This window comes from Myxine glutinosa, chromosome 1, assembly GCF_964187855.1.
Source record: "Myxine glutinosa chromosome 1, kmMyxGlut1.1, whole genome shotgun sequence".
Lineage (NCBI taxonomy): Eukaryota > Metazoa > Chordata > Myxini > Myxiniformes > Myxinidae > Myxine > Myxine glutinosa.
In genome coordinates, this window is record NC_136261.1 from 169,960,898 (window position 1) to 169,988,522 (window position 27,625).

The window sequence follows — 27,625 nt, forward strand, 5'->3', positions numbered from 1 at the left end:
AGAAAAACCAGAGAATTGTCTGAGGAGGTCAGACACAAGATTGTAGCCAAGCATGGACAATCTCAAGGCTACAAGTCCATCTCCAGAGATCTTGATGTCCTGTGTCCACCGTACGCAATGTTATCAGGAGGTTTAAGGCTCATGGCACTGTACCCAATCTCCCGAGACGTGGCCGCAAGAGAAAACTTGATCGAAGATTGCAGTGAAGGATTGTTCGAATGGTGGAGAAAGCACCTCGATCAACTGCCAAACAGATTCAAGCTGACCTTCAGACACAAGGTAGACCGTTTCAACTCGCACCCTCCATCACCAACTCAATCAAAGGGGGTTCTATGGCAGGAGACCCAGAAGGACCCCACTGCTGAGAAAGCCCGACTGGAGTTTTCTAAAATACACTGAACAAGCCAAAATCCTTCTGAAAGAATGTCCTGAGGACAGATGAGACCAAATTAGAGCTTTTTGGTGAAGCACATCATCTCTATGTTTACAGAAAACAAAACGAAGCCTTCAAAGAAAAGAACACCTTCCCTACAGTCAAACATGGAGGAGGTTCAGTGATGTTTTGGGGTTGCTGTGCTACCTCTGGTACTGGGTGCCTTGAATTTGCACGAACAAATTATTGTTCGAATAATTCTGGTCTTCATCAGTTAACGAGTACAAATGCACGAATTTTTCTGTAGGTTAGGAAACTACGCTTAACTTTCGGCATCATGAAATTAGGAGATTACCAAGGCATTTTGGAGCACAATGTTCAACCCAGTGCCAGAAAGCTGGGTCTCCATTGAAGGTCATGGGTCTTGCAGCAGGACAGTGACCCTAAACACACTTCAAAAAGCACTCAGGAATGGTTCAAGACAAAACGCTGGACAGTTCTGAGGTGGCCAGCAATGAGTCCAGATGTAAATGAACTGGAGCAGTTTGCACAAGAAGAGTGGGTCAAATTGCTCGTTGAGAGGTGTAGGAAGCTCATTCATGGCGATAGGTAACGCTTGACTGCAGTTATTTTGTCCAAAGTCTGTGCTACCAAATATTAGGTCCAGGGTGTCAATAATTTTGTCAATGCCATTTCTTTTTATTTTCTGATTTAAAAGGATATATTAAGTTCTGAATCAAAAACAAAGGTTCTACAGAACCTTTGTTCTGTAGAACCTTTGTTCTGTAGTTCTGTACACCCTGATATTTTTTTTTTTTTTTTTTTTTTTTTTTTTTTGTATACAATATCGAGGCTCGTGAAAGAGCGAACATTAATCACATGAACACACAGAAGGACAAACCGACACATAAAACATATAACATAGGGAGCGGTAGACAAGATGGGGAGAGAGGGGGAAGGACACAAACACAACATTTGAGAGCAGGGACCGAGAGACATGGAGACATCGAGAGATCTGAGAGAGGGCGAGGGCTTTGGGGGGGGGGGGGGGGGGCGTGGGAAGGGGGCAGTGGGAGAGGTATAAAACATATGGACACTGCCAGGACTTCCAGGAAAGAAGTTGGAATTTCAAACAAGGTGGATCTGGGGTGAATTAGCGGGGGTAGAAAAGATCAAGGTTTTGGATGGGGGAAGATAAGAGATGGTGGTGAACAGCTGTTTTAAAGACCTGGAGGGAGGAGTGGGATTGAAGGGAGTGAGGGAGTTTGTTCCAGAGGCGGGAGAAAAGAGGAATGAAAGAGTGAAGGTGAGCGGAGAGCCGAGATTTCGGCAGTTTAACCATCAGAGGGTTGCTGGCAGATCTTGTGCGACCTGTAGGAATATTTGGGGGACAGAGCACAGAGAGAGCTGGGGGTGCAAGGCCGGAGAGGAGTCGGTAGAAGACAGAAAGACCACCTACCTGCCTGCGGTGAGTGAGTGAAAGGCCCTCAGAGATAGCTTCATCGCGGGAGATTCCAATAATTCTGAAAGCTTTGGTTTCAACAGCGTGAAGCCGAGCTAGGTGTGAGGCAGGAGCACCGGCCCATAGGGGAGAACAGTATTCCATTGAGCTGCGGATGAAAGCCTTGTATGTGGTGAGGAGCTCAGGTGTGCCGAGGAAGGACTTCGCACGACGGAGGATGCCCAGTCGGCGACTGGCTTTGGAGGCCAGCTTGGAAATGTGGTTTTCCCAAGAAAGATCATGGCAGATAGTGAGACCCAAAATCTTGAGCGACAGAACTTCTTGGAGAGGATTGTTGAGAAAGTAGATGGGAGGGTTGTCCAGTCGATCTTTTCGGAGAGACATAGTAAGAGTGTGAGATTTGTCAGGATTGAAAGACATGTTCCACTTGTTTGACCAGTCTGTGATTTTGTCCAGGTCTTCAGAGAGTGAGGAGGCAGCAGACTGCCGATCTGAGGGAAGAGGAATGGAGCGGCAGAGAGTGGAGTCATCAGCAAAGAGATAGAGAGGATTTTCGAGATTATTGCACGAAAGAACAGTTATTAACATTGAAATAAAGAATTGTGGAGACAAAATACTTTTGTCAATTTCAACTTATTTTTAGAGAAAATTGTGAGTTATTTGAAAAACGTTGCAAGGGTGCCAATATTTTTGGCTACGACTATATATATATATATATATGTATATATATATATATATATATATATATATATATATATATATATATATATATATACACACACATATATATATATATATATATATATATATATATATATATACACACACATATATATATATATATATATATATATATATATATACACACACACATATATATATATATATATATATATATATATATACACACACACATATATATATATATATATATAGATATATGCAATCAAATAGTACTTGCTGACAAATCAAATGTATACACCGAAAGAGGTCAACGATAATAATAACATCTCAGACTTTGTGCTCGCTCACACACAGCCAAACTTCCTCCATCGGCGTTGTCACGAGCTCGGGCTGCAGCTCTACTGGTTGGGTGTCGGCAAGACGGAGCTTAAACTTTCGGCAAAGCGAGCACAGCAGCACCGTCGCTGCATGGTATGCAAACCTGTCACAAGGAAGAATGTACACAAATGGCATTTCATGAAAAATTGAAATATTCCTAAATCTGATCAGAAACACGATATTCAGAATGTCTTGGTACTTGGCCACACGTCTGCTTCAAAATGTTATTAAAATTGATGAAAGACAGGACCGATAGTCTAACATTTGCGTAGCTAGACTTGTTTGATATTGTAATTTATTTGAAGAGGTATGACCTGGGTGGAGATACCAGTTAGAAAATAATGTAAGTATTCATTTTTTGGATTTCAGGTATGGACAGCCGGTTCGTGAATGACTTAGGTAAAAAAAATGGCAAATGGCAAACGAGGAACCAATAAAGTCCACATTCCTGTGCCACCTTCAGTCGAATGTCAGGCATTGACAGCAGATTCGTGAAGGACTTGGACAAAAAACGTACCCAGTCTAAATGTTGCTATATCCAGTCAATGGCGAAACTGCAAATGGGGAATCCGTGAATGTCAAGGATGGAAACCCTTACGTCATTTCCTCCTTCTGCTTTAAACTCAGTATCTCTATATTTTAATTCCAAACAGCATCATTTATTATTCCAATCACAAATTTATACTGTGGCATAAATATTTCAAAATATAATGTTAAAGCACGATTGTATTGAGATACCAATCAGCGAATCATCATCATCTGTTAACTGCTGGATTCGGGAGCAAGGTCCGTGTTGATCGCATCTCAAAATCATAATTGTATTGAGGAATTTCTGAAACCTCCAACCTACCTTACAACACCCGCTGGGACCCCAAAACATTCTACAGAAGGTCATTATGTTAACTTTTAGTAAAATATGCAACTGCACCCCTGTCATGTGACCAGATCCTCAGCTCTGATTGGTGGACGCTTGTGGGGACATACGGACAGACAAACGCTGTTTGAGACGGCATTGCCCTACGGGCTTCACCGTAAAAAGGAGGAAAGGTTTACAACTGATGACGTCTGTATACAAAATTAATTAGCATTGATTTATTACCTCCACCACCGAAGGTGGATTTCTGTGTTTTCACCTCTGTCTGTCTGTTTGTTTGTCTGTCTGTCTGTGAACAAGATATCTCAAAATGTTGTGGACGGATTCGGACGAAAATTGGCAGAGACGTAGTGTATGTGACAAGGACGAAATTTTTACATTTTGGTGAAGATCTGGATTTGTAACCGGCTAGCAGAATTTTTTAAGTGATTCTTCACCATTGGGAGATGGGGCCAAAAACGATACATAGCAGGATATCTCAAAAGGTTGTGGACGGAATTGGACGAAACTTGTTGGACAGGTTGGGTGTGCAACAAGGACGATTCGATTCAATTTTGGTGATCTGAATATGAATTCGGATACAAGAATTATTTAATTTTTTAAGTGATTCTTCACCATTGAGAGATCGGGCGAAAAGTGATATATAACATGACATTTAAAAAGGTTATGGACGAGTTATGACTAAACTTGGGGGATGAGTTGGTTTGGCGACAAGAACAAGCCGATTAGATTTTGGTTCAGGTCCGAATCCAGATCTATCGGTGAGATACAAAACATAAACTGTTCAGCCTGGTGGAGGTATGCAATCTACCGAGTGCCGTTCTAGTTATAAAATGATTTATTCAATCTCATCAGTCCGAAATTCGAATTTTGACATTAGAGGAAAACTGTACCGGAGTCAATGTACAATATCAATGCTGAAGCATGGAGGAGCATCGGGAAAGGTGGTCATGCCAGCCATGCCAGTTATGCCATGTAAATCAGCCAGTGGTGGTCATGCATGCAAAATTGATGGCACCCTGACTCCGTATTTACAATTAGTTCAAATGACGATGTAAATAAAGACTATCTTTCATTACGTAAGGCTCACAACAAGTGTGTCGCAAGCGACCAGATATCACATCCTGAGGCAAACCAGTAAAGATCATCTTGTAAATCTCAACCCTCCAAACTAGCCTTCTTCCTCCAAGTCATTGTGGCACCTTGCCAAGTCTGTCTTTGGTGTTTGCTCCCCCTCCATCCCGTCCCAACAGCTTTACTGCAGACGATGCAATAGATTAGGCAGAATGTCTAAATTCTGTCTTTGCCTCCAATTCTTGTGTACCCAACCCACCCCGCTCTGTCCCCATCTTACCCTGACATACCCACTGTCTACGCCCTAGGGGAATGCCCTTCTGCATGGAAGTGAGCATACATCACTCATGTTCACAAGAAGGGTGCAAAAACAGACCCTACATACTATAGGCCAGTGAGATTACTTCCAATTACAAGCAATGTCAAGGAATCATCATTGGTTCCGATGTCGAGTCATATTTCCTGTTTTCAAGCAACCTGATCTCCGACCATCGGTCGCAAACTCCTCAACCCCCTCATAAAAAAAACGTTTTTGCCTTTAATGTTTCCATTTACCTGAGCTCTGGACACAGCTGTAAACCTGCTAGGCCTATCAAAGCCAAGTTCTTTTGTGCTTCAGGGTTGTCCACAAATCTTCTGGGATCAAACCTGCAAGTGTAGGGGATGGGGGTGTGGTAAGGGGGAGGGAGAGAACATTAATTGGGATTTAATTCCCTCAAAGTCTATATGTACATTACAAATCAATTGAAAGAATAGCTGATTGATCATGCTGTTTGTTGTGGTAAATGGATGGAGTTAAACCAGTCATATGGTTAAAGGGCTGTTGGATTGAAAGATAATTAATTTTTTTAAGGATTCAGAGTCCAAAACGTGACTGATTCCAATGGCATCTGGAAACTCTCCCACAGCTGGGAAAAATGTGTGAAACTGCCTGGAAACTACGCTAGCGGAGGACGAGCATCTGTCAAATTTCTCTAGCATGAATCCATGAATCGATTCTCTTGCTTGAATCATGGATGAGGGGAAAAATTCTCACTCCACTTGCAAATGGTGCCTTTTGTAAGGGTATAGATGTATTGTAGATACCAGTGAGGAACTCATCCTTATAGATGGGATAATTCCCCCAGAATTTGATTCTTTTGGGATGACTTGTAACACCCCCTTCCAATGGGAGTGGCACCATGCGATACACATTTACATAGAATTTGGATACCCCCACCCTGAACCCCCGGGAGTATGATTTTTTTTTTTTTACGACCTAAAACCATCCCGTGCATACCTCAACTACAACCAGAAGTTTTCAACTCCTTCCGTGGCTCAGGAGTGCACACAGGTAAAACAAGCCAACACCCAAACAGACACTTCTCAAATTCTAGTATGATTAATGTTCAGCTATTCATCGACAGGTTCGGTGCAGGTTTCCATGGGGATTGTGTTATCGCTGCAACTGACCGACAGGGCTCTGACCAGATGGCCTCATCCTTCGTAATCACACCGAGAGCGTAGACCACCAGTGTCTGTAAGGCAACCAGGCAGGTTAGAACTATCATTTACTCTAGAATCCTCAATAATAACAAGCTTATTAGTCCACTACCTGGAGCGGGACTATAGGTTTGCTCTCCATCTGTCTGTCCGTCCCAACTGTGATTTTCCAGACTTGTTTCCCATACCATTTAACATATTCAACGGAAACTTGGTATATGGCTTAATTATGATAAGTTACAGAACAAGTTCGGGTTTCAGGGTGTTTCGTCTATTTTTTACATTTTAAAAATTAAAAAAAGATTAATTGGCACTGGTAGGGGACATGCACAGTATTGCAACTCAATTCTTGCTCTTCTGTTTGATTGTTTCGCTGTCTCTGTCTATCCGACAATTTCTCTTAAACTTCTCGACCAGCGACCGCAAAAGCCATTTCATTATTTCCTAGAGGTCTTTGTCTGAGAAGTTCCGGTTGCATATTATTTTTTCGACTGCAAATGACCTTGTATGTTTTTTTTTATCATTTAGCTTACTTAAACCACCATTTTTAAAGTGAAATTGCAAGATGAGAGAATCTCACGAGAATGTGAATGAAATGTTTTTATTTACTTTAAAATTTTAATATTGTTAACAACGGGTAGGAAGAAAAGGGGGAAGAGATTGATAAATTAACATTCTGAGTTATTCAAATTAAAACATTGTTTTTAACAAACGGGGACAGGAACAACGCAGGCATGTTTTAATCATTCAGGCATTCATCAATGTGCTCCTATCGTTTCACACGATAATTTGTACCCAACTCAATTCACATCTTTTATTGCTAATCCAAAACTGATGTGATGTCTCCTTTTAAATTGAACTGCTAGTGGATGAAAATTTTCCATGTTTCACTTGAACAATAAAAAATAAAATAAAACTACAAGATGGGCTGAATGGCCTCCTCCAGTGGCCTTGGCCTTGTGCAATATGTGCATGGCCTTGTGCAATATTGTTAAGAGCGGAAAGAAAGGGGAGCGGACGACAGGGAGTTGGGGGTGGAAGGGGATGGTGTTGGGAGAGGGTGGTTGAGGAACTGGGAGGGGGGTGGAGGGGTATGGTGTTGGGAGAGGGAGGTTGAGGAACTGGGAGGGGGGTTGAGGGTGAATGGTGTTGGGAGAGGGAAGTTGAGGAACTGGGAGGGGGAATGGTGTTGGGAAAGGGCAGTTGAGGAACTGGGAAGGGGGTGGAGGGGAAATGGTGTTGGGAGAGAGAGGTCGAGGAACTGGGAGGGAGGGGGGGTGTGGAGGGAGAATGGTGTTGGGAAAGGGCAGTTGAGGAACTGGGAAGGGGTTGGAGGGGGAATAGTGTTGGGAGAAGGAGGTTGAGGAACTGTGGAGGGGGAATGGTGTTGGGAGAAGGAGGTTGAGGAACTAGGAGGGGGAATGGTGTTGGGAGAAGGAGGTTGAGGAACTAGGAGGGGGTTGAGGACTTTGGGTGTTTTGAGGACCTGAAGTGCCAATCTACATCAAGCAGAATTTCCGCAGGTCCCTGGCTAGTTTACATTAATACTGACAACTATTCTACCACTACTTACTACGTGCAATCTCCAATGCTGGCTCAAAAAACCAAACCTGCAGTCGTATGGGAATAAAAATCCCCATTCTTCCTACGTATACGAGGTTGGCATGTCTTAAAGGACACTCACAAGCCCCCAGTTGCTTGTGCGTAACCATGAAGTACCCACAATGTTTGGTTATGTTACTCACATCCTTGGACACGGTTTGGCCGCTTACTCTTCCATCTCGCTCCTGCAACTGTGCTGTGACAGGTACGAGCATGGCAGCACGAGCAGCTTCCTGCAGTATGCATTTACATCGCCTAGAACAGAGGAAATCAGTAAAATCAACCTTTGCTAGTCTGAACACTTACACCATGGGCATGACAAAGTTGCTGCCTGGACAATACTATCATATAAAACCATCGACAGTCTGCCATGTACAATAAAGGGCATGACCTTTTGTGTGTCAAGCAAAGAGCAACATCCTCCAACTGTGTGAGGCCCAAATAATGACGTTTATTTTACCTTGCCTTGGCCATCCACCAGAATTGAGTTCTTACGACTTCCAACTGTTTTCCACCATGATTTTTAAAAACCTTAGGAAAATAATTTTCTTCAGTTCATGAGGTCAACATAGTCACATTCACCAATCTGAGAAAAGCTTCAGAATGAAAGTGCTGAATTTAGGAAACTGCTGAAACAAGTACGTAGACAATTGAATTTCTGGAATAACTTGACTACTGATACAAGTTCAATTGATCCGCGTGCTACGTCTAATTTGTAAAGGCGAAAGGAAAGGGTACTCAGTTAATGTGATTCTATTTCCTGCACATCAGCTCCCGAACATCTGTCGAATTTTGAGGCTTCAGCAGAGTTCTTTCTTTGGGGTTCTATCAAGGAGGGACTATCAGGTTTGCGAGGATTACTCAATTGTAGGCTACCATCAGCTCACCAATCCAGATCCTTGCCACCAACTTTTGCCCAATCACCGAGTACCCCAAATAAATTATATCCCTTTTCATCATTGAGAAACGTTAAACTCAATGCCAATCATACATCATACCCATGATGGGAGCCATAGCCGCTAACTATAAATGCCGCCCCATTCACATGGGCTTTCATGTTCACATGCTGGAACACCTTTAGCGTCAACTTCTCTGCCCAATTAACATTTTCCACAAGGAAATCCTTCTTTAAACGAGGCCGGCAAAATGTCTCTGGTGTGACACCTTCTCCCCTCATACACAAGACGTTGACAGTTCCTTATGAACTGTGACGTCATCACGTTCCCAGTCATCCGTTATCACTCTTCCCAGGACCCCTTTGGCACCAGGAAAATGGTAAATGCAACAAGGCACTCGTGTTGGCACTCTTTTGAGATTAAAGAGTGGATGGCACTTTGGACAGAAGAAAATACACAAGCAGAACTGGTATAAAGTACAATAAATTAAAATACTTCGGCTGTTATTGGCTGGGGTGAGGTAATGGTTGGCGAATCCATGTCAGGATAAGATAAGAAAACTTGTTGCATACAATAAAATAGGGGATCAGGATTGCAACAGGATAAGTGGGATTGCAGGGAGACCAGGCTAGTACACTGTATACTCACGACAGCCCTTGGGAACACGACTGCAATGAATATGTTCAACTCGGCCTATACACATGATGAGAGCAGTTTTGACATATTTTATTTTAAAATGTTTTAAAATCTGCCTGTAATTGTATTTTCTGGTAGTTGACCTTTTGACCCCACCCCAGAGTACTGCTTTTGCACCTTCTTGCCATGTGGTGATCAAAAGTACCAAGTTTGGTGAATTTCTGACCAACCATTTAAGAGATAGCATATAGACAGACAGACAGATGGAGCCATTAGAATATCCCCACGTTTAAAAAAAAATAAGCGTGCGGATAATGAAGTGAAGGAGAATACATTTGGCTTATAATAAAGTATTGTTACGTTTGTGGGGGTAGGTAATGAAATACCTTCGTGAACTCAGGATTGTGTAAATTAGCATGGACTGTGTGATGTGAAGAAGAAGCCCACCTCGATGTAACTAAGGAGGGAATTTGTATAGAATAAGATCGTATATGTGTCTCCATACGAGGGGTGGAGCTATGCTCCAGGGCTTAGGGGCTTAAGGATAATCCCCAATGTGTAATTGCCCCTGTGATTTGTCCCTTATGTTTTATTTCATAAAAAAGGGCCGCCATTACAACCACAACAAGAAAGAGCAATCATAGATTTCAGACCCTCGCCAGGATGTGTTGTCAGTGGTTTTTAAGGCTTTTGTGTTAAAACAAATATGGCGGCCGAACCACGTGACCGATGACATCATCATTAACATATTTTATTCCCCATGGAGAGTTCTTTACAATGAGCCATGTCTCAATTTTTTCTATTCAGTACTTTCAGGGTTATAGAGGTGCAAATTTTTTCGGTTTTTCAAAGATGGCGGCCGAACCACGTGACCGATGACGTCATCATTATTTTTTTCTCCATCAGTTTATGCCGACATGGTGCTCAAGAAATTTCATCTTGATTGGATGAAGTTTTGTACTTATCAAATTATGACGTCATAATGGGAGCACCTATGACATCATCATTAACATATTTTATTCCCCATGGAGAGTTCTTTACAATGAGCCATCTCTCAATTTTTTTTTATTCAGCACTTTCGGAGATATAGAGGTGCAAAGTTTTTCGGTTTTTCCAAGATGGCGGCCGAACCACGTGACCTATGGTGTCATCATTATCATCAAAAAATTCTACAGGTGGAGTTGCACCTATGGTGAAAATTTCCTGTCAATCGAACCAAGGGTTGCAGAGAAAATCATATTTATTCTATGCGGACAAACAGACAGACAGACAAACAAACGGACTCAAATGCAATACCCTCTCCTCTGGCGAGGGCAACAAGCATCGCAAACAAACCGACTTACAAGTTTTTCTCTTGATGGGCATCATCATGGTCAGTGTAGACTTGAAAGCTCTGCAAGGCCAAAGGCTTGTCGTGATGCCTTAGAAAATTCAATATTGAGGCAACATCTTCCTTAATTTATAAACTTAATGATAATCACATCTCACACCTAAGACGGAGCTGTAGTCAATAATGCTCACCTACCGGGACATCCGCCAAGCTAGTTGGCAGGAAAACCTTCACGGAGAAATATAGTTTCATTATTTTACCCCATGATTTTAAAACACTCACTCAAGTTTGTTCAACTTTTCCACTGTTAGGAAACTCTCTCCCACAACTTCCTGAAGCTCCTGCCACAGCAATTCTTGCTCCTCCACATTGGCCGCAAGGAAATACAACGCCCAGGTACACACTGCCATACACAAACAAACCATATGCACCAAAGTTAGATATTTACTGCACAAAATACGACCCAGATCTGCTATTATTGCAACAAATGTTTGAAGCAATCAAGTTGTTTTTCGTTTGTATGCAGCACAAGGCTGCAGGGTAGCATCATTGGCTGAGGGTGTGGCTGTGCCGCCGATGCAATGCCCTCTGCTGGTTATAGGAGGAATTTGGAATTTGTTCATGGTGCCAGCGATAGGTTGCATTCACTTCATGTAGGACACCATGGCATGTTTAACAAATGCTTGCAGGTGGGACGTGCCATTTAACATCCATCCGAATGACGACACACACACACACTGATGAATCACCGGGATGACAGTTTATAGCTGGGTCAGTTCTTACCATCGCAATCTGGCCTAAATGTTATTTCAAGCGTGTTGACAGGCCATCAACACAAGTTCAAGTGCGTAAATGCCACGACCGCGAACCCTGGCTGCGAGCACCATCTGGGTAAACTGTCAGGGGTTCACCCTGACCATGGACCATGCAGCAGGCCAGTAGCAGCCCAGTGATGTGAGGCTAATTGCATCATGGATACAGGTGGGGCCGAGGGTATAAAAGGCGTGTCAGGCTCAGCGGGGTTCCAGACACTGAGGGAGCTTAACAGCGGAGCCTGTGCCTGAGCTGTATTGAAAGTTTCCCCTGAAACGGGGCCTTGCAGCACAGCCTACAGCCACGGCCCCACTCAAGCAAGCCGCGTCCACTCTCCCCATTGTGCCAGCACCGGTCCATGGCCTGGAACCATTCCTGCCGGTCGTGTCGCCACTTGGGACTCGCGGTGCCCTGCCGGTACTTCTGTCCTGTGTGACTATATCTCTTGTCTAATTACTAAAGAGTGTCTGAAACCTTATAGCTTAGGTCGTGGATCCCATTCATTTGTTGACTCGAGGGCAAGTGTGGGTTTATGGGGAGAGGGTGGAGGGGTTATTGAACTGTATTGCTTCTTTTAGTATTCGCGTCCCATGTGTTGAATACAATTTAAAACCACTTGATCTCTGGGTGAAATTGAGTGCCTCCGATTGCTGGTACAATTATACACAACCCTTAAATGACTTATTGGGTTCGGGTGGACAGTGCCCAGTAAAGGGGCTGTGCGTGCATCATGCGATTTAGCTCGGTCGCCCTTAGTGTAACGGATGCACTGAAATCGATCAGTGTGACGCATCGGTGAACTCCGTGGTTCCAATGGAGTACGGTATCATGGCAAGCAGGCCCGTGATCCGACTCGAAACAACAAAATTAGTTGGCCGTCTCGACCACTTTGACTCGGTTCATCGTGGTTCAGACCGGGCAACTGGGCCGACCCGACAGCTGTAACAATATGCACTAAAATCTGCAACTGCAAGAGGTGGAAGTGCATGGGACTGTAGTTAAGCAATGATAAATAAATGATTTTAAAACCTATACAACGTCACTATAGGTTTTATCCACTCTGTAAAAAAAAATAATTAATAAGATTCTTACAATTTGCTGTCATGTTGCAGCCAGCAAGGCAGAAGGTCATGGCATCTTCAACAACCTGCCAAAGTAGGAAAGCTCAGTGTAAATTCTAAACAAAGTCAACAATCAGTATGATTGGATAAGCATAGGTGGTGTCCTCTGGTTAATTATACGGCACTTTAATTACCTTTCAGCAAAATCGCCAATAGTCACAGTTATCCAAACCTTCCTTGCACTCACCTACCTGTTCTGAAGAGTCAGAGCCTTGTAAGAGGATGTCCAAGAAGGCCGTAGGGCTAGAGACCACTGATACTCCACATTTGGTTCCCTCTACCGCTCGCTCAACTACAGCTCTCATCTCTTGTAAGGCTGTGGCACACGGTATCAGACTATAGGTAGGCAGTTATATAAAAGCACATACCCCTTCAGTGATTAATAAATTTGAATCTCTGTTACAAGTGTGAGATATTATTTGTTTTATTCTCCTCTGAAAATTGCACCATTGGTTATTATATTGCTAACACCTTACATACGCTGTATAGTGTATACGTGCTTTGCCTATGCTAATAGGTGGAACAGGGAGTTCGTGCTGTGAGGGTGAGCAAAAGAGAAAGAAGTGCTGCTTTTATCCAAGAGTGAGAGGACAGGATAAAGAAGAGACAAATGTGAGAATGTATGTGCAGATGTCTAAACTGAATTCAAAGCCTGGGACGACTTCGTTCTGAGGAAAAGAGACAGGCAGGCTTGCGGTAAACGCTGTGGACCAGTCTGGTCAGTCTTCACCATTACTAGATGCTTTCCCGACCTGGCCGCCATTAAAAAAACGTGTGCGAGTGGTGGTGAGAAAGGAAAACAAGTACAGATACATTCAAAGTACACCGCCCCCATGCCAAATAATTAAATATCCTACAGCGCGGCATTGCCGGGGTGCCTCCGGCGCCCGGCAATACCGCAGTGCAGTTCATTGAGGCTGCATTGGGAGGGAGAGGTGTACACTAATTGATTGATTAATTGTAAAATTAAAATCAATAAAAGATTATCACCAAATATTTTCTTAATCAATTGGCTAATAGCATAACTAAACCACCAGTACTTCATCCGAAGATGTATCTTTTAGAAATTTAATTAAATAAGTCATTAATAAAAAATTAAATAATTAATTGATTCATCAATAAATAAATAATCGATTAATCAATAAATAATTAATCGATTAAATTATTAATCAATAAATCAAAAATATCCTTGATAGCCACATCACATGGTCACTGACATGTCCAAATATTAGCTTCCCAGCTCAAAAGGTGCCTGAGATATTGGCCAAATGAGAAAGAAAATAAATGAATGATTAATAATGAAAATAAATAAATAATAATCATTAAAAAATTAAATTATGAATCAATTCGGTCACAGAACACATAAACCACCACCATTTCATCAGAATCTGTAACTGTTTTTTTTTTTTTTTTTTTGTAATTAATCGAATAATTAAATAATTAATCGATTAATTGATTAATTGATTAATCAATAAATCAAAAATATCCTTGATAGCCACATCACTTGGTCACTCATGTCCAAATATTAGCCTCCGAACTCAAAAGGTGCCTGAGATATTGGCCAAATGAGAAAGAAAATAAATAAATGATTAATAATGAAAATAAATAAATAATAATCATAAAAAAATTAAATTATTAATCAATTCGGTCATAGAACACATAAACCACCACCATTTCATCAGAATCTGCAAATTAAAAAAAAAAAAAATTTTTTTAGTCATTCATCGAATAATTAAATAATTAATCGATTAATTAATTAATTAATAAATCAGAAATAGCCTTTGCAGCCAAATCACCTGGTCATTGGCATGTCCAAATATCAGCTTCCTAACTCAAAAGGTGCCTGAGTTAATGGTCAGAAGAGAAAGGAAATTTGATTAAATAAATAAGTACTTAATTAATCACTAATAATTAAATAACTCTTCAATTAATTGATTAATCAAAAAACAAAAAAGTGTTTTTGACAAAGGTCTTGCTCACTATTGTGCCGAAATTGCAGGTTCCTAGCTCAAAGGATGGCTGAGATATCGCCCGGACAACCAAGAAAACAAACAACCAGAGTGAAAACTGAGTACTCCCTTTCAGCGTGCGTCACTGCCGAGCCCCCTTCGGTGCCCGGCAATGACGATTTGCAATCGCTGGAGATGGCATAGGAAAGGTGTGGTGTACAATATGGCCCTTGTGTTTATCTGCAAACCTCCAAAGGGCATGATCAAGTTGCTTTGAGCCTCAAACTATGGCTCGACTCACCTTCAAAAGTCCAGTTTCCGAAAGGAATGCCAGCAAGGTTGTGGGCTAAATGGGACATTGGTCCAGGCCCCTCGGGCGGGGGTAAATGGAAGGACGTCATTTCCAGTAAATCAGAGAACTGATTACTGTGGAATAATTTAACATATGGAAAACTTACTTTGCGAATCCAGAGGCTGACTGCTGCCCGCTTCATTATATTCCACATCCTACTTCCTACACAAGTGGTTGATATTTCCAATTGCCGAATGTATTGTACTGAAGGAACTGCGCTCCAACGCGAGTCGAAAGAATTGACGCGACCAAAGACGGAATTCGTCCGAGTTGCTTTATTGAAACAAAACAGCTCAGGTATTCTGACAAGCCCGTTTTTCGGGCAACAATATATATACACATTTATGTCGGGAAGTTTGCCCGGCAAAAGCTATACCGGGCATGCCCGGGTATCAAGGGCGAGCCTTGGAAAGGCGAGTCTGGACCTGCCCGGGCGTGTTTGGCTGCGGCCTGGCAAGTCGAGGCTGGGCGTGCCCGGGCGCTCTGGGCGAGCACTGGAAAGGCGATAGCGGGCATGCCCGGACGCTCTGGGCGAGCCCTGGAAAGGCGATAGCGGGCATGCCCGGACGCTCTGGGCGTGCCCTGGAAAGGCGATACCGGGCATGCCCGGACGCTCTGGGCGAGCCCTGGAAAGGCGATAGCGGGCATGCCCGGACGCTCTGGGCGAGCCCTGGAAAGGCGAGAGCGGGCATGCCCGGGAAAGACGAGACCGGGCGTGCCCGGGAGGTTCAGGCGTGCCCGGGAACAGTGAGTCCGGGCATGCCCGGGAGAGGCGCGTCTGGCCGTGTTCTGGCCGGTGCAAGGCGATTATGTACATCCAGCGGTAACCGCTACACACGCCCCTCCAGAATCGACCTGCACCGGCAGGGTCAATTTAAGGGGGGTCCGGATGACCCGGCCGAAGCGACCCCTGGAGGGTCGTGGGGAGGGGTCTGACGTGGTGGTGGGTGGTCGAGCGGAGGGAACTGTGGACGGGGGGCGGCCTCGCCGCGGAGGAAGGGCCAACCGTGGTGGTCGGTCGACATCCATGTGCGCCGGTTTGAGGCGGTCCACAGAAATCCGGTCCGGCCGGCCGCCGAAGTCGACGATGAAAGACTTGTCGCAGGACCCGGAAGGGCCCGTCGTACGGCGGCCGGAGTGGCCCCCGGTGCGCGTCATGACGCACAAAGACGTACTCCACTGTGCGAAGCGCCGGGGGGACGTAGGACTGGGGGCCACCGTGGCGGGACGTCGGCACGGGGGCAAATCGTCGGGCGGCCTCCTGGAGGTCCGAGCGCTGGCGAGCGGCGGACCAGGGACTGGTAGCGTCAGGCACGAATTCGCCCGGGACGCGGAGTGGCTGGCCGTAGACGAGCTCGGCGGCGGACGCCTGGAGGTCTTCCTTGGGGGCCGTGCGAAGGCCCAAAAGGACCCACGGCAGCCGGTCGGCCCAACCGTCGTCCTGAAGGCCGGCCATGAGTGCGGCCTTCATGGAGCGGTGAAACCGCTCGCACAACCCATTGGCTTGGGGGTGGTAGGCCGTGGTGCGGTGCAGCGTGACCCCCAACGAACGGGCGACCGCGCCCCAAAGCTCAGACGTGAACTGTGGGCCGCGGTCGGACGAGATGTCCGCTGGTGCGCCGAAGCGCGCGACCCAGGTGGCGATGAACGCCTGCGCCACGTCGGCGGTGGTGGTGGAGGTGAGGGGCACGGCCTCCGGCCACCTGGTGGTCCTGTCCACCATGGTGAGCAGGTGGGTGAACCCCCGCGAGGGGGGCAGGGGACCCACCAGGTCCACGTGGACGTGGTCGAAACGCCGTTCAGGCACGGCGAAAGGTGCCAGCGGGGCCTGGGTGTGGCGGTGGACCTTGGCTCGCTGGCAGGCCGTGCAGGCGTTGGCCCAGTCGCAGATGTTTCGTCGAAGGCCGTGCCAGACGAAACGCGCCGACACCAGCTTCTGAGAAGCTTTCCGGCCCGGGTGAGAAAGGCCGTGGATGGAGGCGAAGATGCGGCGCTGCCAGGAAACGGGCACGATGGGGCGAGGCTGGCCCTGGGAGACGTCGCAGAGCAGGACGGTGCCCGCGACGGGGATGTCGGCCAGGCGGAGGCCTGTGTCCGCCACGCGGAGTGCCTGCACCGAGGCGTCGGTGGTCTGGTCGGCCGCCATGAGCGTGAAGTCCACGCCGAGGTGGACCGCGTTCGCGCTGGCCCGCGAAAGGCAGTCGGCCACGGCGTTGTCTTTGCCGGCGACGTGCTGGATTTCCGTGGTGAACTCCGACACGGCGGAGAGGTGGCGCTGCTGGCGGGCCGACCACGGCTCCGTGACCTTAGCCATTGCGTAGACCAACGGCTTGTGGTCGACGAAAGCCGTGAACGGGCGGCCCTCCAGGAGGTGTCGGAAATGGCGAACGGCCAGGAATAGCCCGAGCAGCTCGCGGTCGAACGTGCTGTAGTTTAACTCGTTCGGCCAGAGTTGCCGGCTGAAAAAAGCGAGTGGCTGCCAAACCCCGTCCACCCATTGCTCATGGACGGCGCCCACCGCGTAGTTGGAGGCGTCCGTAGTGAGGGCGATGGGCGCGTTGAGCACCGGGTGAGCCAGCAGCGTTGCGTCGGCGAGGGCCCGTTTGGCACTGGCGAAGGCCGCGTCCATGGCCGCGGACCAAACAATGTCATGCTTGGCCGGCTTGCCCCGGAGGGCCTCGTAAAGGGGCCGCATGAGCTGAGCAGCGCGGGGCACGAATCGGTGATAAAAATTCACCATGCCGAGGAACTCTTGGAGGGCCTTGATGGAACGGGGACGCGGGAACGTGGTGATGGCCTCGACCTTGGTCGGCAGCGGCACGGCCCCGGTCTTGGTGATGCGGTGGCCCAAAAAGTCAACGGTCGTCGCGCCGAAGTGGCATTTGACCGGGTTGACAATTAAGCCGTGCTCGCTGAGGCGACCGAACAGTGTTCGGAGGTGGAGGAGGTGCTCGGCGCGGGACGTGCTGGCGACGAGGATGTCGTCCAGATAGACGAAAAGAAACGGCAGGTCGCGCAGCACGCCGTCCATCAAGCGCTGGAACGCCTGGGCCGCGTTCTTGAGGCCAAACGGCATCCGCAAAAATTCGAACAGGCCGAACGGCGTGATGACGGCCGTCTTCGGGACGTCGGCCGCCCGGACAGGTACCTGGTGGTAGCCCCGTATCAGGTCAATTTTCAAAAAGATGACCCGTCCCGCCAAACGGGCGGAAAAGTCCTGAATATGCGGGATCGGGTACCTGTCGGGGGTGGTAGCGTCATTGAGACGGCGGTAGTCGCCACACGGGCGCCATCCACCCCCCGGCTTTGGCACGATGTGCAGTGGCGAGGCCCACGCGCTATCGGAGCGCCGCACGATGCCGAGGTGCTCCAACGCGTCGAATTCGGCCTTTGCCACGGCGAGCTTGGCTGGGTCGAGGCGGTGGGCCCTGGCGTAGACCGGCGGGCCCGTAGTGGGTATGTGGTGCTCGATCCCGTGCCGCACCGCGACGGCCGAAAACGTCGGCCGCGTGAGGGCCGGGAATTCCACGAGCAGGCGAGCGAACTCGTTCGTTGCCGGGAGGGCGCACGCCAGTTCGGTCGGCGCGGAGCTGCTCATTGTGCACGCCAGGGAGCTGAAGGTCTCGGCGTGGACAAGGCGACGTCGTTTGACGTCGACCAGCAGCCCGTGCGCGCAGAGGAAGTCGGCGCCCAGCAAAGCCACGGGGATGCTGGCGGTAACAAAAGTCCATTGAAAGCGCTGGCTGCCGAAGCAGAGGGTGACGACGCGTGGGCCGAAAGTGCGTATGGCCGAGCCATTAGCAGCGACCAAAGAGGGGCCGCAAACTGCGTCCAGCCTGTCCTGCTCGGAGGCAGGTATGACGCTCAGTTGGGCGCCGGTGTCGCACAGGAAACGCCGTCCAGACGCTTTGTCCCGAATAAACAGCAAGTTGCCCGAGTGGCCGGCGCTCATGGCTGGGAATGAACGCCCGCCCGGCCGTTTCCCAACCTGCCGAAAGTGCACGGGGGCCGGCACGTCCGAGCCTTGTGTCCGAACCTGGCGTGGTAATAACACCACGCCCGGTCAGGTGGAGGCCCCGGCCGTCGTGTCGGAAGCGGGCGGTGCGGCGTGGCGGCCGCCAGTTGCACCGGCAGTTCGGCCTCCAACCGCGCAGGGCGCTCGGGCGTCGTGGGCATCGCCTCGGACGGCGGCGGGCTCCAGGTAACCGCGCCGATGTGCTGGCCCGCCGAGGAGATCTTATCGGCTTCCCTGGCGAGGGCGCGGGAATCCGTGATCAACGTGCCAGCCAGGGCGAGGCGTACCGGGTTAGGCAGCTGACGGAGGAACAGCTCCCGGAACAGGAATGCCGGAGAGTGCTCGCCGAGCAACGAGAGCATATAGTCCATGCGCTCGGACGGGCGCGTGTCGCCGAGTTCGGGCAGGTCAAGCAGGCGCCGTGCGCGTGCTGCCGGTGAGAGGGCGAAAGCGCCGAGGAGGAGCGTCTTCAGCGCGTCGTATTTGTCAGCAGCCGGCGGGTGCTGGAGGAGGCTCAAGGCGCGGGCCGCGGTGGCGGAACCGAGCGCCGCCACAACATGGTGGAAGCGGGTGTCGTCCGCGGTGATGCCTCGCAGGGCGAACTGGGAGTCCGCCTGGGCGAACCAAACAGCCGCGTGAGTCTCCCAGAAGGTAGGCAGTTTAAGCGTCACTGCCGTATCCATGTCGGTAGGTCACCAATGAAGGAACTGCGCTCCAACGCGAGTCGAAAGAATTGACGCGACCAAAGACGGCATTCGTCCGAGTTGCTTTATTGAAACAAAACAGCTCAGGTATTCTGACAAGCCCGTTTTTCGGGCAACAATATATATACACATTTATGTCGGGAAGTTTGCCCGGCAAAAGCTATACCGGGCATGCCCGGGTATCAAGGGCGAGCCTTGGAAAGGCGAGTCTGGACCTGCCCGGGCGTGTTTGGCTGCGGCCTGGCAAGTCGAGGCTGGGCGTGCCCGGGCGCTCTGGGCGAGCACTGGAAAGGCGATAGCGGGCATGCCCGGACGCTCTGGGCGAGCCCTGGAAAGGCGATAGCGGGCATGCCCGGACGCTCTGGGCGTGCCCTGGAAAGGCGATAGCGGATATGCCCGGACGCTCTGGGCGAGCCCTGGAAAGGCGATAGCGGGCATGCCCGGACGCTCTGGGCGAGCCCTGGAAAGGCGAGAGCGGGCATGCCCGGGAAAGACGAGACCGGGCGTGCCCGGGAGGTTCGGGCGTGCCCGGGAACAGTGAGTCCGGGCATGCCCGGGAGAGGCGCGTCTGGCCGTGTTCTGGCCGGTGCAAGGCGATTATGTACATCCAGCGGTAACCGCTACAGTACTCTATATCACTCTATTGATCGTTGACTTATTTTCTAATAGCAAGTGGATATTATATCACACCCAACATTGGGAAGCAATTTCCGTTGAAATGTATGACTTGGATTGCATTGTGGGACAGGTGGTAAACATTCCAGATTCCGCATTGTGGACATTCCAGATTCCAACCATGACAATTTCCTCCTCAGGACCATAAGAAACAGCTAATATTTTGGAAAACAAGGGCCTTCACACACCTTAGGATGGAATTCTGCACAATCAAGCTGTAAACTGGCCGAAGCACAGGATGTGTTGCTCTCACATCGCAGGCAGGACGGTGGTCTCTCTGTTTTCTACAATCGATTCTCCTCCAACATTGCTCCTTACACTCTCTAAGTACTCCGACGCTCCCGATACACTCCAGGATGCACATATTCGTCCAGTAATCCCCTCCTGATGCCTAGACTTTCAAAACCCAGACTGACTGCACACCTCAACACTTCTATTCCTCTGTGAGGGGTAGTGGTTCCATCTCCTGCTTATTTACAGTTGTTACTGGAGTTCGTCAAGGTGTGCACTGGCCCTCACACTTTTCAGTGTTACATGGACTGGAGTCTGGGGATGATGTCAAAGAGATCTAACTGCGGTGCATCGTTTGCAAATGTCAAGATCTCTGACCTTGATTTCGCAGATGATGCAGTCATATTTGCAGAGAATCTGGATATCCTTAGGGGGGCCCTCAAGATGCTGAATGAGGAGTCAGAGCCACTGGCATTACGGGTGCCCTGGATTAAGACTAAGATCCAGGCTTTCAATGATATCTTGGATGCTGCTGTCTTGTCTGTACCTGTCTGTGACGAGAATGTTGAAGTCACAGAGAGATTAATTTAACTTGGCAGCGATATTCATGTCTCCGCATGTTATGAGCCAGAAGTCAATAGACAGCTGGGTTGAAGCTGGGGAGTGATGCAATCACTGGATCATTGGGTGTGATGCTGTCAGTACATATGCAGGACAAAAGTCCGAATCTTTAAGTCGTTGGAGTTTCCAGTCTTGCTCTACAGATGTGAGACTTGGACTCTGACCAAGGATCTGAGACAAAAACTTAACTCCTTCGGTACCAGGTCAAAGAATCCTTGGCTGTCGATGGTCACAATTTGTGTCCAACGAGCATTTGCTGAGAGAGACTCAGATGAGATTTGTTTCCTGTATGGTCCGTGAGTGTCAGTTGCGTCTGTATGGACATTGGACATGTGGCTCGTTTTCCTGACGCTGATCCTGCTCACCATATTCTCTCAGCGAGGGAGCCTCATGAGTAGAGGGGGGCAAAGGGCTGACCACGTGCCTCATGGTTGCAGCAGGTTGATTGGCATCTCAAGAAGATGGGATGGGAAACTGACTGGGGGATGGCCAGATGGAGGCCCCTGGCGTATTGGCAGAAAGTGGATGTGGCAACTCGCTACTTTTGGCGCATGCACCCATACCCGACCTGAACCCAACCATCTTACTTGCTAGTTTCAGTGTTTCTTCCCCTCTTTCGTCTCCTCTTTTCCTGCTCATTCATTCTTTTGATGTCCCCACTGTCAATTATACTCTTTCTTCCAACCCTGGTGTTGGGCTAGCGGCTAGGGTGCCAGCTTAGGATCCTAGGATCCTGGGTTCGAATCCCGGTCGATCGCTGAATTAACGCCAGGGGGGTTGACTCAGCCTGTCATCCTTCCGAGGTCGGCTAATTGAGTACCAGTTCACTGGTAATTCCCTGGTTGTCGTAAAAGGCGACAAAAAGGGTTGGCGGCAGGAAGGGCATCCGGCCGTAAAACATTGCTTCAAAAAGGGGACCGAAAAACAACAACAACCACGGTCCCCGAAAAAAGCCAACCCCCGCTTGCGGGGAAAAAATGGCCTCTAAAGGTGTTTTTTAAATTTTTTTCATTTACTCTTTCTTCCATGAAAGAAGTTTCGGGAACTGAGTGGCGTGCTGATGAGGAGGGGAGTGTCGTTGAAGCTGAAGGGAAAGGTGTATGCTGCATGTGTGAGAAGTGTTATGATTTATGGGAGCGAAACATGGGTAATGAACGTAGAGCAGCAACGAAGGCTGGAAAGGGTGGAAATGCGAATGGTTCGGTGGATGTGCGGAGTATCGTTGAGAGAGGAAGACAAATGATGAATTGCGAAAGATGATGGGAATAGAGCCTGTGATTGATGCTGTGAAGAGAAACAGGTTGAGATGGTTTGGTCATGTGTTGAGGAAGGATGAAAGTGACTGGTTGAGAAGAGTGATGGAAATGAATGTAGAAGGAAGTAGAGGACGGGGAAGGCCGAGAAAGACTTGGCTAAAGATGGTGGAATAAGAAATGCGGGCAAGGGGGTTAACAAGGAGAGATGCAGAAAATAGGGCAAAATGGAGAAGATCGTCATGGGAACCGCAAGGCTAACCCCCACTCTAGCAAGGAAAATGGCCTTAAAATGCCTGTTGTTGTTGTTGTTTACTCTTTCTTCCATGAGTCTCACTCATGTAGAGAAAAAAAGGATTTTTTAAATTGACCAACATATGAGCTTATAATAGGTGTGGAAAAACAACAGCACCATTTTGGATTTAATGTCACATAGCCAGGGTAATGTGACCTTAGAAGTACAAATTAGTCCATCAAATCATATAATGTATTCCATACATTGTATTCACTATACCTTTATAGTGTTCAGTATCATTACTCTTCTCCCCAAAACCCACCATTGTTCCCCCTCTCTCCTTAAAACCCACCATTATCAAAGTGTTTTCTTCGGTTTAAATCACGCTCCAAAGAACCATCCAGAAATCCTTTTCCTATCTCCGACCACAACTGTCAGTGGAAAAGAGAAATAATATACAGTACTTTGGAGTTGTACAAGGAACATATATATGTAAGGCCATGTAAGAAAATAACCTATTTATTCATAAAAGAGTTCTGACAAATATTCTTGATATGATTGAACATTCAATGTTATAGATGTTTATAAATGAAAATTAAGTCGAGTGCATACATCTACTTAACCTTTTTCTATACTTTATTTCAAATTACATTCTGAACATCACAGTTAAAACTAGAACGACACTCTGTAGAGCGCATACCTCCGCGAGGCTGAACAGTTTACGTTTTGTATCCCACAGATAGGCCGGATTTTGATCCGCACCTGAATCCAAGTCAAATCGGCTTGTTCTTGTCACCGAACCAACTCATCCACCTAGATTTGTCACAACTCGTCCATAACTTTTTGAAATACCGTGCTGTATGTCGTATTTGGCCCCATCTCTCAATGGTGAAGAATCACTTGAAAAATCAAAATATTGTTGTACCCAGGTCTGTATTCGGATCGTCACAAAAATCGAAACAATTCTTCCTCCTCACAGACCCAACCTGTCCACCAAGTTTCATCTGCATCCGTCCATAACTTTTTGAGATATCGTGCCATATATCTGTTTTAGCACTATCACTCAATGGTGAAGAATCCCGGAAAAAACATTTCTAGTATCCATATCCGGATCTTCACCAAAATTGAATCATTTTGTCCTCGTCACACACCCAACCTCTCCACCAAGTTTTGTCAGAATCCGTCCACAACCTTTTGAGATATCCAGTTCACAGACAAGCAGACAGACAAACAAACATACAGGGGTGAAAATATAACCTCCATCCACCTTCGGTGACAGAGGTAACAACTCTGCAGAATAGAAGATCCCTGCCTTATATTCTGCTGTCCAAACTCTCCTCTTCTCAACCCTCAGTTTGTGGCCCTTGGTCCTTCATTCTACATTCTGCTGAAAAACCCTTCATTATCCTAAACATACGGGCTGGCAGGATGGCCCAAAGGTACACACACTCGCCTCTAAGCTGTGTAGCCTGGGTTTGAATCCCGACCCAGCTATAAACTGTCATCCAGGTGTTTCACAGGCAGGGCGATTCATCAACGTGTGTGCCGTCCCTTGGATGGGCGTTAAACTGGGCGTCCCATATGTCCGCATTAGTTGGTGGATGTTAAAGATCCCATGGTGTCCTTGGCAAGGAGTAGGTGAGCTATCGCTGGCACCATGGCCACAATTACAAATTATTGCTGTAACCAGCAGGGGGCATTGCATCAGGGGCACAGCCGCACTCCCAGCAATGATGCAAACCAGGAAACCACAGGCTGCAAATGAGATGTTTTTTGTTTTTTTTGGATACAAGATCGAGGCTCGTGTAAGAGCAAACATCAATCACAAAAAAAAATAAAACCAGACACAAAATATACAAAAAAGGGAGCGGGAGACAAGATGGGGAGAGAGGGGGAAGCACACAAGTACAACAGCAGAGAAACAGGGACAACGGAAGATCTGTGGGAGGGAGAGGGCTTGGGGGGAGGAGGCATGGGAAGGTGGGGGGGGAATATGATTATGATTTATGATTTTATGATTAATGATTACAATTATTATGAGATAATTATGATTTAAAGCATTTTTATCAGATCCTCTTGTAATTTCCTCCTTTATAATGGATAAAATCATGTCATCTTCAGCCACTTCTTGCAGCTTAGTCTGGCTGGGCCCAGAATCAAACTAGTTAGCTCTATGCTGAACCCTCTCTATGGCAGCTATATCCTTCCTCAGATGTGGTGACCAAAACTGTACACAATATTCTAGATGACACCTCACTAAATTCCTATACAGTGTTAATGCTATCTCTTTTGATTTATAATTTATCGCCCTGCAAATATAGTAGAAATGTATCGAGATAATTAAAAAATACAATAGTGTCGATTTAATAACCTCGTCAAAAGGCAACACAGCCGATACAAATGTCCTTGTAATGCTTTCATAGGCTTCAACAACTAGTCACAACAGCCAGGATATCAAGTCACAAAACCTTTTGTGACAAATACAGAGACCTCTGTAAACCATCGCTCACTGTGTCGTGGTTTCGCCGTAATGCAAACAATTGGCTACCATCAGCAAAACTCTGGCCCAGTGTTGCACAGGTGATGGCCCGCAGTGCAAATCCCATCATGTGCTGATGCAGTGGGATGTGCTCATCAATAGGCAGGGATTTCCATTGCTTCTGAAGCTCGTGTGACAGCTGCGGGCACAGAGGGTTACTGTGGTCTTCAGCAGCATAGCTATTCTCCAGAAATGATGCAAGTCAGAAACCAGGTGCTGCCCTGGATGCTAAATTGTAAAACGGACCATAGATTTCCAAGAAAAGTAGTAGTCCATCCTTTAGTATTCTATCAAGTTCAACCTGCTATATAAACCGAAAAGAAGCATGACTGGACTGGGTACAAATTAGATCCACTATTGAGGTACCCATGCTACGCACGGGTGGGAGGCCAGAAGCAAACAGACAATGCAGAAACGGCGAATGCTAAAGCATGAAACCAATAAATTCCACATTCCTGTAGCACCTTCCACATTCCTGTAGCAAAAACGTACCCGTTCGCAAACAAACAGGTACGTTTGTTCTCGACCCAGTCAATGGCGAATCTGCATATGGCGATCCGCGAATTCATGTTTAAAAGTAAAAACTATCATGGCATTTCGTCATTCACTTGAACTCGATATCTCTTTTTTCATTCCAAACAGCATAACTAAAAATCACAAATATACATTAATATAAAATAAACTTTTAACAACATTCGTGACAAAAACAAATATTTAAATCCTGATGTGAAGTTCCGTACGGTTGGGGGAATACAATTACGAATTCAAAATCGTAATTGTATTCACTCAATTCCAATCATCAAATGATACTTTAACAAAACGATTAACGTTTAACGAGTTGACATTACGATTGAATGATGGTTGCATTGGGATATTATCAAACCTGCGCAGCCGTAATCTGTCCACCTCCGTATTCGGTGCAGGTTCATAATTCTCATCAAAATCTAAACAGTATTTGTAGAATTTCAATAAAAACCACATCACTGTTCATATCGGTAAATATTATTCCATCATGTTTGGAAAAATTGGAAAACTTGGAAAATTGGAAAAACAATATAGCCTATTTTACTCCAAAGGGTCCCATGATTACCCACCCAAAATATCATTGCGATCGGTTCAGCCGTTTTTGCGGTACCTTTGAACGGACGGACGGACATTTGGTGAATTATAGTAAGATTCTCACTCACCTCAAGCAACATTTCCATGCTGCCATGAAGTGCTTTGTTGACTGCTTTTTCGTAAAGCTTTCTGCGAAGGTGATCTCCAACTTGGGTTCCTTTGGCCTCGAAGCCCAGAAGTGACTTCAACATGGCTTCAAATGGATCGCCTATTGGGGTGAGGTGGTACCTCTGGATTACCCTTCTTTGGTGCCATAAATAATAATAATCACCTCATTATACACTTAACTTCCTGTTTTTTAGCACTTTTGGCTGTCCATTTTGTTTTCTAGCCTGTCCAGTCCATGGAACTAGGGTGCCATATATATTACAAACGAGCAGATATACCCGTTAAGGAACAGTAATGGTCATAGAAGAAGAACAACAACAATCCTGTGACGAGCAGAATAAATGGAGACAACAATCCCATGATGGTTGCGCTTGAAGCGTTTCCTACTAGAATATCATGACGTTATCTGGTATGGCGAATCCTTTGACAAGTCTACCTTCTACTGGGCCAAATGGAATAAAAGGAGGAGTTGGAAGTAAATTTAGATGCAGTAACGGAATTGTAAAACTTTGTTATTTATGCCTATGAAGTTTGGCGACAATACTCAAAGTGGTGAGAGAGGAGCTAGCAAGCAGAACGGAGGGATAAACACCGTTGCTTTATTTATATACTAGTGGATACACCCGTTAAGGTTGGGTGATGGGATGTAATGCATTTGATAGGAGGGAAGGGGGCATAGACCAACAACAACAACAACAATCCTGTTGCAAAATGAATAAATGGAGACTGCAGCAACAATCCCATGAGAGTTGGCCTTGAAGCGCTGCGCACCAAAAATGTCATGATGTCGTCCGGCATGGCAAATGCTTTGATTGACAAAGTCTTCTTTCTACTGAGCCGACTGGTATAAAAGGAGGAGTTTAAAGTACATTAAATGACGCAGGCAAAATTGTTAATTTGTTACTTGATAATCTTGACATTGTTAATCACGTTTACTCCTTCATACTGGCATTACGTTACATTTGGGACCCCAATTTTTGTTTTCCTTACTTAGAATTTACCTTCTTTATATGGAATGGTCTGCTTTGGAAAGTCATCAAAAACAGTAATGATGAAAACGATGTTCAGTCTCACCATCGGCTTATTGCAGTCACATGGT

General features: G+C 46.8%; 1 protein-coding gene across 1 annotated transcript in view; it reads right to left on the minus strand.

Annotated features, from left to right (window-relative positions):
* Positions 1–2,780: 2,780 nt before the first annotated feature.
* The window catches only part of CYP20A1 (cytochrome P450 family 20 subfamily A member 1), a 40,432-nt gene continuing 15,587 nt past the window's right edge, over positions 2,781–27,625 (minus strand). The window contains exons 4-13 of the mRNA XM_068121994.2: positions 26,487–26,626; positions 25,271–25,438; positions 23,113–23,191; positions 12,917–13,041; positions 12,697–12,751; positions 11,074–11,194; positions 8,073–8,184; positions 6,298–6,362; positions 5,401–5,493; positions 2,781–3,000 (exon numbers count right to left, since the gene is read on the minus strand). Of these exons, the coding sequence (XP_067978095.2) occupies positions 2,847–3,000; positions 5,401–5,493; positions 6,298–6,362; positions 8,073–8,184; positions 11,074–11,194; positions 12,697–12,751; positions 12,917–13,041; positions 23,113–23,191; positions 25,271–25,438; positions 26,487–26,626 (1,112 nt within the window). The 3' untranslated portion in view covers positions 2,781–2,846. The remainder of the gene's footprint in view (positions 3,001–5,400; positions 5,494–6,297; positions 6,363–8,072; positions 8,185–11,073; positions 11,195–12,696; positions 12,752–12,916; positions 13,042–23,112; positions 23,192–25,270; positions 25,439–26,486; positions 26,627–27,625) is intronic.